The sequence below is a fragment of the Pagrus pagrus genome (genome assembly GCF_965226575.1).
Source record: "Pagrus pagrus genome assembly, chromosome: 9".
NCBI classification, from domain to species: domain Eukaryota; kingdom Metazoa; phylum Chordata; class Actinopteri; order Spariformes; family Sparidae; genus Pagrus; species Pagrus pagrus.
Window position 1 is genome coordinate 3478707 of NC_140193.1, and position 15030 is coordinate 3493736.

The 15030-nt window shown below is 40.8% G+C and overlaps 1 protein-coding gene across 1 annotated transcript in view; it reads right to left on the minus strand.

Moving 5' to 3' along the window:
- Positions 1-15030, minus strand: part of clasp1a (cytoplasmic linker associated protein 1a) — an 89785-nt gene that overhangs the window by 31504 nt on the left and 43251 nt on the right. Inside the window, exon 9 of the mRNA XM_084363029.1 lies at positions 124-264. Coding sequence (XP_084219155.1) covers positions 124-264 — 141 coding nt within the window. The remainder of the gene's footprint in view (positions 1-123; positions 265-15030) is intronic.

Genomic DNA, 15030 nt, shown 5'->3' on the forward strand with positions numbered 1-15030 from the left:
ATTGTCTGACATTTTGTTTACCCAACAACTCATCGATTTATCAAGAAAATGATCAACAGATGAATCGAGAATGAAAATAATTGTTATTTGCAGATATAAGCAGCAGGAAAGCTGGTCTCTCACCTGAGGCCTTAGCCGTGGTGGCTGAGCTGGGTCTCCTCACAGAGCTCACTACAGTCCTCCTGCCACTGGCGGGCGCTTTGGATGATGATGAGGAGGAGGACCGGCCTCCATCCACGGAGTCTTCATCCTCAAAGTTCTTATCTGGAACAACAGAGGCAGAGAAAAGGATAAATACGTGATGTGACCACGAATAACAAGCAAACGTTACTGATTACTCGATGACTGAGAGATATTTCCTGTAAGGATCGATAAATCATTATTGTCTCATCGTTCAGAGACACATCTCTTCCCTCAGGGGTCACAGTGATCTTCCTGAAATGCATCATCATTCTCTTCTCATTAATCTGCCCACAGAGTCCTCTTTTGCATTGTATGACCTCGGCGTGCCTCAATGCAGAGTGCAACGCAGTCGATCTGTCAGGTCGTGTGCATGTGTCCATTCAACCTTTATCTACCCGTCCATCTGACTTTAATCTGGTTTGGCAGCCGTGCACAGATACATGGCCCCCTGTCACCTGCCCGACGTGACCATTCACACGAGGGATTAGCAGATATGACGGTGCTGGGCGGCTGCCGTCAGCTGAGGCACGGCCACTAACGGGAATGTTTGCAGCTGAGGTCATTGTCTGTTCGATTTAAAAACAACCGATTTATCAGAAAGACTGTGCTCCTATAGCCTAGCACCCGCTTTTAGCTGCATGTAAACACTGCATTCAGTCACATGTATTGACAAAAATGGGAAAGAAATAAGCACAGGATGATGATCAGGCTCATACACAATAACCAGCTCTGTAGCTGCTGTGAAGAGTATCATAACCATGACACTGCATCTATCAGACGGACAGAAAATACAAAGTGGAGGACAGGAACAAAAGGCAACAGGTTGATGAAAGGAAAGAGACGTCTAGCCGGAGGAAGCAGACAGAAAGACGAGACAGAACACCGAGAGATATGAGAGCAAAGCCGAGCGGGAGGAGAACGGAGAGATAAATAAGAAAGGCATCGTTCTTACGAGCGCAGATTTTCTTGCACACCAGCTTCCTCAGCATGTCTCTGCTGCACCCTCTAACACGCGCTCTCTTTTTCGTCAGGCATCTCTGTCGACAGGATGTGTGTGTGTTTGGCTCTGTGTGTGTGTGTGTGCCTCTGCTGCACGCTGGGCTCTGACAGAGTGCCAGACTAACCACCCCTCAAGCCTCCGAGTTCAGTAGTGTGTGTGCTGATGTGTGTGTGTGTGTGTGTGTGTGTGTCACTGATGATGGTGGTGAAAAGAGGGAGGGGTCTTTTGTTGTGAGATCACCTTTTTTTCCTGCCTAGCGAGTAAACACACTCATTCAACACCACCAACAACAACAAGCAGAACATTATTACTGTGCTTAAACCTCGTGTTAATAAACACTGTATCTCAGAATGAGGTCACCGCTGCAGACACAACATACATATCGTCTTATATTGTGGTTATCCTGACAGAAGTGTCGTCTTTTCCTGGTTTTAAAGGCTGACTCACAGTTTAATAAACCCACTTCATCATTATATCAACATTACTAATGATTATTTATCTGTTTAATATGATTCCTTATCAATGTCATTGTATTAATACTTGTGTGTAAGTACAAATAGTCATTGCTACAATAGCAAAGGGGCACTATGTAGTTTTGGAGAAGAAATTCAAACTAAAATTTTAATATTTACAATATTAATGAGGTAATAATACACATTTCCATTAGTGAATAAAAACAAGCTGTTCTCAGAGGAAAATAAGGTGGCAGGGTCCGCCACATATAAACAGAGTAAAACAGTGTGTGTGTTGTCCTTTAAGGCCAGTTTGTTAATTCAGTTTATTCATTCATGAAAACAAGGAAAGTTTGTTTAGGGATCTCTCTCTCTCTCTCTCTCTCTCTCTCTAAAATGCAACAATTAAACAGGCCGATAATCTGTTTATCTCTACTATTGGTGTAACTTATGGTGCAGGCTGCTGCTTGACCTCCTCGTTAGTACAGGCGTGTTCACAAACCACAGTGAAAATGCTGTTTTTGAAAGGAACACCAACAAATGTGAATTGCAGTAGAATATATTGTGAGATAGAAACATTGTTGTGAATTGTTTGGACGTGATTACATCTGTCTTTTTTAAATACATTTTCCCGTTTGGATGCTCTGGAGTTATTGGAAATGTTTAGCCAAATCTTTATCAGTAATTGTGCACAAATACCCGGCTTATACACAATTAAAAGACGCGCAAAGGACAAAAAACTGCGTTGTTGTCGGCCCTGTTCCATTTATTTTTAAAGTAAACTACAACATAAAGAAAAGACTCTCCACAAGAGAAAAATGAGCTCACGCTGCCTCGTCCCCGCCTCTACATGAAGGCTAATAGCTTGAACACCTCAACAGAAAGAAGCACGTAGAAGAGTATTGATCAGAGCTGTCAGAGGGGCTGTTCTCACCGGCGCTGACACAAATGTCGAGGTGATTACTCTGTGTGTCGAGGGAGCCATTAGAGCTGCACGCTACATGCAAAGAGCTGTTCAAACGCAGATTCTCACACAGCTGCAGCTGTGAAGTCAGCAGCTTGGATCAGATGCTACATGTTGTTTTCATGAAAATATAACAGGACAGAAGATCTTACAACATCCTCTACAGTTAGTGTCTGGAGCACCGACGGAGCAAAGTCCTGTTTGGCAACTGTAAATATTTTCTATTGTATTTGTATGTATTTAACCTCGACTTAAAAAGCAGGTCTCCTGATGAAACCGGGCCAAAACATAGCAGGACAAATCCACCACAAACACCTCATCTTTCATCTAGTTCAGCTTTCTTCGCCTATTTTGTAATTTGGTTATTTTTCTGAGTAGCAGTGGGCAGCAAAGAGAGCCGAAGTCACGCCTCTTCCTCCGGACCCTATGGGACCTTATTTCAGAATAACTTAAAAACAAATAATTTTTTGATCCTGTTAGAATTGTTTCATGAATCACACTTATGATGTTTAAAAGAGCATTTTTCCAAGTCAAGACAGTCTCAATTTGTCGTAAATAAAGTAAAATATCATGTAGTTTTTTGTCAAACAGCTCAGTGAACGACATCGTCTCACTCAACACGTCACCAACACCAACATGGAGCCAACTGGGCTCAGAAAAGGTGCTAAAAAAGATGAAAATCACAATAAATCTGCTCATACTGACGACTGCAGTTGTGTGAAAGGAGAGTTGGTCAGTTCTGTGAGATGCTGATATACAGGAGCAGCTCTACAATGTTTAAAATGTTTGGAAAAATTATTTTTTAAATTGACAAACATTATACTGTATGTGTGATTCATGACACAATTTCCCATGAGGGAAACCAGAAGAGGCGTCACTTCGGCTCTCTATGGTCCTTTACTACTGTATATGTACATTTATAATGCAATAAATGGTGTATTTATTGCTAGAAAGTCAGTTTAAAACTGAAGCTAAACTACCAAATTAAACACCTGACAAATAAAGGTACTATATGCAAAGATGCAAAAATAATATAAAAATGAAGTTAGTGTTATTAAATCAGTGTTTATTAACTATTCAGAAGCACACACAACATATATATTGTGATATCTTAAATGTCCACTAGGTGTCAGGAGACACTGAGAACTGCAACACTTCAACACACTGAAGCACTCAAAGTTGCTGAAGCTGCACTGGCATCAGCAGAGTCACCAGTAATCTGTCTCTCAACCACAGATTTATATAATAGGGAGGATTTTCTCTCCCCTCTCTCTGTGCTCGTTAGAGAAAGAATAGAGGCCCAAAGGCACGAGGGATTTAGAGAAAGTTCTGGAAAGTAAAGTTCAGGGAGACGATTAGAAATGTTCTGGTGAGCTCATCCTTTCACCTCTGCCTCTCCAACCTCTTCTACCCCGTAAACTCTCACTTACTCTGACGCTACGTCTCATTATTTACTTTCATTTTCTTGTCCTCTGCCCCCGGACTTCACAGGGACACTGACGGGGTTTTCCACCGGGCTCCGGGCCTTTGTCCGTCACACAGGCAGTGGTTTCAGCCAGCGGCCTGAGAGGTTACATAACGAGGCAGAAGACTGGTGATCAGCGTTATGTCATAACAAAGATGTCTTGTTTTGCTGACACACCAGAGAGGCTGCTGGCAGAAAGTTAACCTTCTGGCTACAAGTTTTGGTTTCCTGAAAATCAAATATTTACCCGCCTCTGAGCTCTCTGCTTTCTGTTCTCCCTCTTTGTATTTTCTCTCACACAAACACTTCATGTGAGTTTAGCTCCCTCACAAACCTCTACCTGTTTAATCCAGACGTGATTTAAGTCCATCAGATATCTACATCCAGGCCGGGGAGGAGGAGTCCTGACTGTACTGCGGCTGCTGATGAGGGGTTTTGTACGGACATATTATTTCCTCCCTTTTCCTGTGATGACAAGTCAAATTTTATTTGTTTTCTCAAGATCGTGAGTTATTTACGTCATTATCACAGAATAACAAATGTTTTTTTCCTACGAGATAACGTACACTCTACTCTGTGGGTGGATTTTAATAATGGGTACTCATTGATCTGACATCAGCTGATCCAAAAAACATTAAGCTAATTATACTTATGTACGGAAGCCCTAAAGGGCCATGCATTCATACATTTCGAGAAAATTATCCCGTTATCTCGGGAAAATGGCAGTTGTTATTTCGAGAAAATAACTCGAGATCTCGAGAAAACAAATGAAATTAACTCGTTATCGCGGGAAAACGGAGGAAATAAAATGTATGAATGCATGGCCCTTTAGGGCTTCCGTACTTATGGGCATAATAAAGCACATTCAGTTCACTGTCAGGACAGAGGCTTCACTAGTTTTGACTTGGATGGTCCCAAAAATGACTTGGGTGCTGCACCTAAACCTTATAAAAGAAAGAATATATATTCACATTTAAGAAGCTGGAAGCAGAGTTTTAACTTTTATCCATCAACTACTACTCAAACCGATTAATCATCAAAATACTTGACAACTAATTGAATAATCAGCGCTGCTCTAAACATCTTGCTGACGAGATCAACTGATGACTGATTTATAATACCTTTATTCTCATGTCGTTGGCTTAATGAGAGAGGTAATAATGTTTTTTGCTTGCCCTCATTCGACAAGAGTCAAAACTTTTAGTCTTGAACACACAGAAAGTCCCAAAAAGTAAGATATCAAACGGCAGCCTTTGATTTGTTGGTCTAAGTCAGAAAAGGTCGATTGATCCCTTAAAGTTGAAGCTCCACCTGTTCTGACACGCTCGGCTCTAACGCCTCCGAGGCCCTGATCTTTACAACCATCTGCTGGGATCAAAAAGAGACACGAGTGAGAACAGATTTTACAAGAACGTAGTGCGAGTGAGGTGTGTAATTATTCAGCCCCTTGAGCCGCTGAGTTTCCTGCGATGACGAGGAGAGATCATTTTATCTTCCTGTCCATCTAAAACTAAACTGAACCTACATCTGCTGCGAGGCGTCTCTCACTCAAAACAATGACAACAAAAGATGTAGTTTTAAGATGTTGTGATGTATAGTGTGTAGTCTTAAATGTTTAAAATTTGCTACTTTCGGCTTCCTAAATGTGAGGATTTGCAGATGTTTTTTGTTATTTCTGACAGTAAATGAAGAGTCTTTGGGTTTTGGACAACAGAAGTAATTTGAAGTCGTCACTTTGGGTTCTGGAAAAACATGATGAGCATTTTTTCACAATTTTCTTTTACATTTTATGGCTAAACGATCAATCGATTAATCTTGAAAATAACCAGCAAGTTAATCGATAATGAAAATAATTAGAGCCTGAATATTATCTGCTGTATTGACCTTTCGCAGACACATCGCTGTTGGCTGATATAAAAACTTCTACAGACATATAAAGCAGAAAAACCAGCTTGGGGTGTTTTATAAAATTAAAATTTCCCAATGAAGTTTCAGTGCACGTGGACAATGAAGTTTTTGTTAAACTGGAAAATATCCTGCCTCCCTCACATTCACACTTCTTCAAAATAATCATGAATCATTCAACTGCCACAGCGTCGGTGAATGTCTGAAAACAGCTGCGTTTCTCTGATTAACAGTCAAAAACCAAATAATATTCAACAACAACAAAGAAATCAGCACATCCTCACATTTGAGAAGCTGAAACCAGAGAAGGTTTCGCAACTAATTGTTCCAGCACTAAATTTAAATTTAATTTCAGCAACAGTGTGAAAATACCAACGTCTGCTTCCCGAATTCTTATCATGCGACGTCAGCCTGCATGAAAAATGAAAGAACGATCAACAAAATGAATTCTTTCAGATAAACAAGTAAAAACAAAGTCTATTCAGTGTGGGAGTGATGTTTTCACAGCAGACAGACACAACAGAGACGCAGTATTGTGGTCTGACTCGCTGTGAGGACAATGAGCCGCTGTCCCGCTCAGACTTTATAATCAACTGAAGAAACGAGGGACAGAAACCGGGAAGTGACTTGTTGATTTCCCCAGAGGTCCGTGGACGACCACCAGGCTCTTACTCTGACCAACGAACTGCTGATTGTGTTCCTGACGATGCTTCCTGATGCTCGGACTGCCTGATTCCCTATAAAATCTAAAATCTAGGTCTTGAACGGGCCTAAAGCGTCTGCTGCCGCTGCTGCCAACATTCAGGATTATCTTCTCAGCTCGCCCTAAAAGAGGAAATATTACTGTGTTCTTTATTTTGAGTGTGTTTGTGAAAAAAAATTGAAAAATCACTGAGGGAGCAGAGCTATATCTGCCTCAGTCACATTATGTTCACTGGAAACAAGGCAGCGTTGTGCTCAAATCTCACAGTGTTTTATTTACATCTATCTGATGAAAATCTGTCATTTTGCCGACAAACGAGACGGCCTGAGGGCGTTTACAGAGTCTTCTGATTCAGCTGAAAAATATGTATTTGTGCTAAACACAGACAAACGCTGCATATCAACATCCTCTTTATGCAGCGTTATTAGGTTTTACTGCCGTGATGGATGTGGGAGCACGACAGAGTCGACAAGCTTGAAGAAAAAATAAAGAGGGGGATAGAAATGTGTCTTATTGTAGATGTATATGATCAGATGTCTCTTACAGTTAATACTTTTACTGTTTTTAATTTTTTCTGCTTCGTACCGATTTAAATGTTCTTTATAATGTTACCAGTTAACGTTTCTGCAAACCACAGATACGTCCAAGATATTTGTACCAAACGTGGCACATCACGTTCACATTATATGCTTGTTAACAACCTGTCGCTGCAGGAGGTGGAGAGGAAGGTGGTGGCGTTATTATAAGCCAACAAAGCTGCCAAACGACTGACAATAATTCGAATCACACCGCTGGATATCTATAAGGACACCTGGAAACATTTGTAGTCTTAGGGGCGACAAAATGGGTGTTTTTGAAGGAGCCGCGGAGACATTTCCATCCATTTGTGGCGTGAAAAGTGTGTGTTTTTAAGGACACCTCCGGATATTTCCTGTAGAGTTTGCGGTGACCAAAACTGGCTATATTTCACGGGACGTTGGACCTTCTTCATCCATGAATGTGGCGACCAAAAAAGGGATTTTAAGCCAAACAACGATGCTTTCCAAACCCTAACCAAGTGATTTTTCAGCCTCAAACTAAAAAGGCCATAAACACAGCATTGTGACAAAAGAGAAATAGACAACTCAACCTAAACAAACGGAAAGTTGCAACATAAAGAAACGTTTTTATCTGTCTTGCAGAAACACACTTGGCTAACATTTAGTCTGGCGATTCAGTAGTTTATGAAGAGTCACAAGACAAAACGCTCTGGTCCGACGATAACGTTTTTCTTTATACTAATGTGTTGCTGGAGTTTTGACCTCTGCAGTGAAAATCTATCAGCCAAGAGTTTCTCATTCCTCTCACAATTCATCCCTTCAGCGCTCGGTGCTGCTGAAAGCCGAGCTGAGAGAGAAGTGAAGAGACAGCCAGGTAGCAATCTGAAGAGAAACATTCAAATGTAGAGACAGGAAGTAGAGAGAGGCAGAGAGACGGACCAGAAAGAGAGGAGAGGAATTAAAACCAATATAAATTTGTGTAAGATATAGAAACATCTCATTGTCTTTAAAGTATCCATCCACAGCAACATCCCACAAATCGCACACATATGTCTTTGTCATTATTATGAAATCAGGTCCATTTCCACAAGCTTCTAATCATCTCCTGGATCCTCCTGTTTTCTCACTACAACCAAACTCACACCATCTTATTATGGTTCCTTTAAAAAGCTTTGACAGCTGGACAGAAAGACAGCTAAAAATAAAAGAGAAAAGAAAAGCAGATTTTGGACATGTAGCCTGCTGAGACCGTCTCTCAGTCCCTGGGTTTGGTTTATTGAGTGCAGTTGGTACAGATAACCCCGGCCTGCGTCCTGGCAGAGAGGACCGCTGCTACAGCCCTCAAAGACTCCCTTTAATCGTCAGACTCTCTCTGACCGGGGGCTTGTTTTCCCCTTTCACTTGGCAGAGAGCAGAAGGAAGACAATCACATCATTCAGTAGGCTGGACACCGTTTATACTCGTCTCTCTCCCTCTCTCTGGCTCTTTAAACCATCCTGAACACACTCACGTTCACCAGCTCTCTCAACTTGCACTTTACTACTACTACAACTACAACTACTATTACTTTACATGATTATTTTATAATTTACTGCTTACTTCAGCCAGAGGTTTATACTTTCCAAAGCAGTCATAATCTTGGGTCGCATGAATGTCTTTAGTTTACGGAGCTATTTGACCCCGTCTTGGCTATATCCAACTTTTAATCTCAATGTGACTCTCTGGTTAAATAAAGGTTAGATATATCTAAATCAAGCCAGGAGGATCTTCAGAAATGTTTCCATAAACTGTTTTAAGCAAATGAGCTAGGCCATGTAGTGTTATTTTCGTCAGTGGATGGTGCAGTGTAGGCTACGTTGCTACGTCATGTGTGGATGTGGAAGTGAACAGAGGCGAGAGGCAAACAAACCAGGAGACAAAATGGAGAGAGGTTGACAGGAATTGAAAAATTTAAATTGAGAAAAAGGGAACCTGTGGCATTTATTTGCCGTTTGCCGTCTAAAATGTCTTGCCCACAACACAATCTGATTGGTTGCACGTGACAAGTTATAGCTTATCAGCACTCAATAATATGAAACTGCAAATCAACTAGTAAGTCAAATTATTAAAAATTGAGGAATGGAAGTATAAAAAAGCAGAAAATGGAAATGTAGACATTGTACTCAAGGAAATTCTTCTGTTACATTCCCTCACTTGAGACCAACATTTTTATTTTTACTGCAAATCTCGGTCTCCGTGATGACGAATCAGGATCTGTATTGGCTCTGAAGCAAACACATACATCAGTCCCGAACACGTACTGATAACAGTGAGAAAACAGTGAAAATATCTATTTGAACCCTGTTTTTCCCCAAAGCGTTCACTCTTAAAAAATAAAATCAGACTGCATCACAAACAAAACAAACAGCTAACAGATACCAAATAAAGAAACGCTCTTCCTTCAGTGCTTTAAATCCAGAGCCTCCTCCACACTGACACACAGGCTGCAGCTAACGCACGCACACACCCACACACACAAAAAATAATATGCTAATCTCTTTGCAAAGCAGAGCATTCACTCTATACGTGTGTATATGTGTGTGTGTGTGATGATGATGATCAAAGGAAAACACATCCCTTCTTCAGCATCCAGCCCTCCTTTCTCCGGCTCACCCACTGATTTTAACTACTTCCCACACGGTGCAACACACACACACACGTAGACACACACTTGCATGCACACACACACAACTCATTCACCTACTTGTGTCATCCCAAATCCAGCAGACTCGCAGGCCTCGCTGACGCATGAATTAGCTTCTGAAAGTCTAATAATCCTGGGAGCTCATTTTCACCTTCGCAGCTCTAAATCATGATAGATTTTCTGTGACAGACGACGGATCCAAACGTGACGGAAAGGGTCCGAAAAAAGAGATTGTTATCATTTGTGCTATGCATTTGGTGAAGTGGTTGGAGCTGGTGCAAGAAAGTTAAAATTACAGTTAAAGAAGGAATTCAGTGCTGGAAAAATGGCCTGTTAATGCAGCAGATAGATGCAAATATGATTGAGATTGGTGCAACATGAGCAGAGAAAACAGAGAAAAAGGCTGCGCTTGGTTTTGGCTCGAGTCCCTTTTGAAACAGGAAGCAGTAATGCCGCCAGCTGGTAACAAACAACTTCGTAGTACAGCTACGCATGTACCGATATAATACATTTAATCTCAAGATTATACTGTCCAACATAAGTGCAATTCACAATATTATCCCGATAATCATCCAAATAAAACTCTAAAATAAAAAATAAAATTGTGATTGTTAGAAAATGATTACATTACAACAAATATAGGTTGAATAATCATCTCCCTGTGTTATTTTCTCCATAGTATTTACACACATCTGGTTTAACTTGTTTTTGAGCGGGATACAACGTGCAAGACGAGCCTTCAGCCACGGTTTCAGGTTAGACGACTTTTTCAAGTCATTCATGTGAGAATTATCTCGATTCACTATGAAAATTCACCACAATCAACTTATTGTGTGTTTTTTATCACGATACGCTACAAAATCTTAATCGTCACATCCCTAGTTACAGCTTAACAGTAACTAAAATATCGTACGTTAGAAATAGACAATGAAGGTTTTTACAATACACAAATGATATTGCGACAACTTCATGTTCAAAATAAACAGTGCTGTAACTGAATTTTGGTGTATAGTTGATGAGCGCTACCCAGTTTAGACAGTATGATTGGTGTTTGGAGAAACGTCTCACTCGATCCAAGAGTAAGAGACTGCATTTGTATATTTTTTTAAAATCAGAAAATCTTTCTGAATTTGTTTTTTTCTTTCTTTCTTTCTTTCCCTGAAACAACTTGCATTGTTGAGGGGCTAACAGTGCAAAGAAACTCATGATACTTTGCACAGGCGCCACATGTGGTGAAAATGTCAGTGTTGTAGGTTGGTGGCAATAGTCAGGGTAAAATGGCTCGTTAGTGCCCCCTAAGCCCCCTAAACAGTTTTAGAGTAAAATGTGGTACATGTGTATCATACCTAGGTGTCGTTATTGTTTTTTTTTGCTTTGCCAACATAAAATGTAAATAACTGATATTGAGAGCACGGCCTCTCTCTCTTTCTCTCTATACTCTCTGTGTCCGAGGATGCACACATGCAAATATGATGATCAACAATCTGTTGTCGGTACAACAGCCTTAAAATCCTCCAGATGACGTGTTTTGCATCATTTAGAGGAGGGGGCTGTGAGTGCAGACACAATGTAGAGAAGTTTACCATTGTAAACATTGTAGTGATATAATACTGGTTAAAAACCTACACAGTTCCTGTTTGAGTCAGTTCAGCAGGATTTTCACTTAATTGTGAAATATTAACCAGTGAGTGACATGACAGGACTGAAGGTGACCCTGCTCTCAGTTTACTGCTCATCACAGCAGAACGCTGGGGGAAAAAACAGACTCGCAGTGTCCGCAGTTTTACAGCAAAGCACTGGAAAGGAGGATGCTGAAGGCAGCTCACACACACACACACACACACACACACACACAAACCCACAGGGATTAAGCTGGCTACAAAGGCGTTCAGTGATGGTGCTGAAGAAACCGAGAACCCGTTGGCTGATGTAGCGTAGTTGCGACAATCTACGCGTTCCCTGTTTTCAGACGAGGCTGCAGGCCGACAGTCTTCTCTGAGGTTATAAATACTGACTCTATTTGAGGCTTCACTCTGCATTATGCATTGATCTGCTCTGAATGTCAGACAGACCCACAGACAACCTGACAACACTTAAAGAAGAGGTCAGTCAAAGTCATCATGTCTGTTATTTAAGGCGGACGTTTCAGAGCCGACTGTCTCTAACTAATGCTACAAACAATTCAATGATGAGCATGTGAGATCTTTTGTCTTTACACTGCACACAGAGCTGTGACTGTCCACTTGTGGAGGATAGGGCTGAAACTAATGATTATTTCATGGATTAATCTGTTGATTAGTTCCTGATTAATAGATTAGTGGTTTGGTCGAGTCAAAGACGACGTCCTCAAACGTCTTGTTTTGTCCACAACCCAAAGATATTCAGTTTACTGTCGTAGAGGCAGGGAGACTATATCTTTTTTGTTTTTCTGCAAACATATGCACTGAAAGTAATCTCATTACACCTGCTCCACAAGTTCATAAACAAATAGACAAAGCTTGTTTACTTACTCAGAAGCAGTTTTAGGGAAAGAAGAAGACATAACTTGGCAGATATTTCTACCATTAAATGAAATGATGGGTGTCACAATTCTCCAAATCCAAGATTTGGATTCAGCACTGATGGCTTTGCTATTTTTAGACTTGCATCTGGATTTGTGAAGATCAACAGATCATTGGCAGACCTTGACAAAGATAGGGGCATTTTACAAAGACAGCTTGACTTTATCCTGGTTTTTGCAGGTCAGGATTTGGCAAGTTTAAATAATATTCACCAAAAATAAAGATTCCACAGTTCAATAAAAAAACTCCAGCTTTCAAGGTTTCAACTGTACAAAACAAAAGATAGAAATTCAGTTTGTTACAAAGTTCAGTTTCATAAACTGTCCAGAGCATCTTTACAAGCTAATCAATAAAGGATGTCTGGCAATGTCATCAGTTTAGTTCAGCTCCTTTAGAAGTTCCTAAAATGGCTGAAGGGTGAAAGAGAATTGGTTTTAATTACGTGCTGTGTGTTGTTCCAGGAGTCGGAGGCAATAAAATTAAAAGCATTTTTTCTAAGTTACGACCTGAATGTGGAACATGGAGCGTGAGAAATCATTAAAAGATCTCTGAAACAGGTAACTGGTAAGATAACTTACATCAAAATTGATCAAAATTCAAAGCTAATTACGATCGAGGCAGTAGAAGGCAAAAATATTCCAGTACAACTGAACGAAAAAGTAATCTGAAATCAAACAGATGACATAAATGAAGGAGGGTTATTGGATTACATAACAAATTATGCAAATTTGTAACAGTTTAGATATCGACAGTTACTCTCTCAGCTCCCGTCACGTTGGCCTGAGCTGGACCGAGATGACACAAGTGTTGGGATGCTTTAGGCAAGCTGTCGCTCAAGGCGCTGAGACTGTTTCCACAGCGGAGACAAACAAGATGCGTGAAATCCAGAAAGTCTGCTGCTGCGACACAGCAGAAAAAATACAACAACACTATTCAGCGAATTCACTGGGGAGAGTCTCCTCTGACTGGAGATATGAATGAGAACAGGGCGTGCAGCAGAAAAACAGAAACAAAGATTACATAAGAGAGCTCAAACTGCAGTTTTTTCTCCTCGTCCAACAAACACACGGCCGCTGGAGAGACGGATAATCTATGTGTGACTCAGCTCTGTATCATACATGTGTGGTGTGACCTTAGCAAAGAGAAAGCTCTGTCTATTTCCAGTCTTACCTTCTCCAGCTGTCATGGTGCAAAGACGCCCTCAGCAGTGAAGCCAGAGAGGAATGCTGCTGCACAGCTGATCGCTCAGCTCTCTCTCTCTCTCTCTCTATAGCCTCTGCCCTATATCTCTCGCCCACTGTTTACCTCCCAGTCGTGCTACAGCAATGGCTGCTTTGTTTTGCTCTCCATCCCTCGACTCTTCTTCCTATCCCCCTACAATCTCTCTCCCTCCCCTCCCCTCCCCTCCCTTCCCTGGGTGACAGCGCCACAGCAGAGCAAAGCCGCCCCCTCTGCCTCCATCGCTCTCATAAGTAGATCACATACATCGCAAGTACGAAGACAAGACGAGACAGAATTGGGGAATTTTGTCGTCTTCATGATTAAAGCCTCTTGCAAATGCAGGTTTTTCCTGATGGCAGGGTTTCCTTCCGATTATAAGGTACTAAAGCTGTTTCAGGCACCACCCTTAGCGGGATGAACGTCAAATCATTGTGAAGAGCAACAAAATAAACTAAATGACTTTTCCAAGTTCGAATGTTTGTAGTTAGTCCTCAGTGGATCTAAAAAATTTCAATCGAGGGATTCAAATACTCAAATTAATCGCCAGAATAAATGTCAGCCAAGTATGTTTGTTGCAACTTTCTGAGGTTTAGGCACAAAAAACACTTTGTCAGGGTTAGTAAAGCATCATGGTTTGGCTTTAAATACCTGTTTTTGTCGCCACGCTCACAGATGGAGATTGTCCGACTTCCTGTCAAAAATAGCCGGTTTTGTTTGGTACAAAAAATGCCAGAAAAATGCTGCTGCTTTTCAAACTTTTTGTACAAAGATACGGTAATAATATTGGTCCAAAATGAAGTGAAATTGCATATTTTTTTTAAAGAAGCGTTTCGACACCTAAACACGAGTTCTCTTGTCATTTTCAAGTCTGCATGTATCTCTATCCAAAGAGCACCTCTAACACACTGAATTTGAGTCCTGGAAGCACTCCTACCCTTTCATTGTTTTATTTTTTGCAGATTACTTTGGTCTAAACATACATATTTTTGGAAACTCTGAAAATCTCCATCCAGACGAGCGTTATAGCACCATTTACAAAAATCTACGTACACTGGGCATGCGCATGATTTTGTAAACAGGAGGTTTTCTCTGTGGTTGGTTCATTATTTTCACAGAAAATACTACGGACAAGGCAGAGACATGACCGCTCTTCACAGAATCTTCTTGGATAATTTGTTAACAGCCAGTTTTGTCCATTTTTGTATTATCAATGTCTGTTTATGTCTTTCTAAATATAATCAATAACATCCATTCCATCAATGTACAAACTCATACACGATACAATAAAACACTGATAAACATGCGTGTCTGCATCAAAGTTTCCAAAAGCTCCATTTTCAGTGACCTGACATGT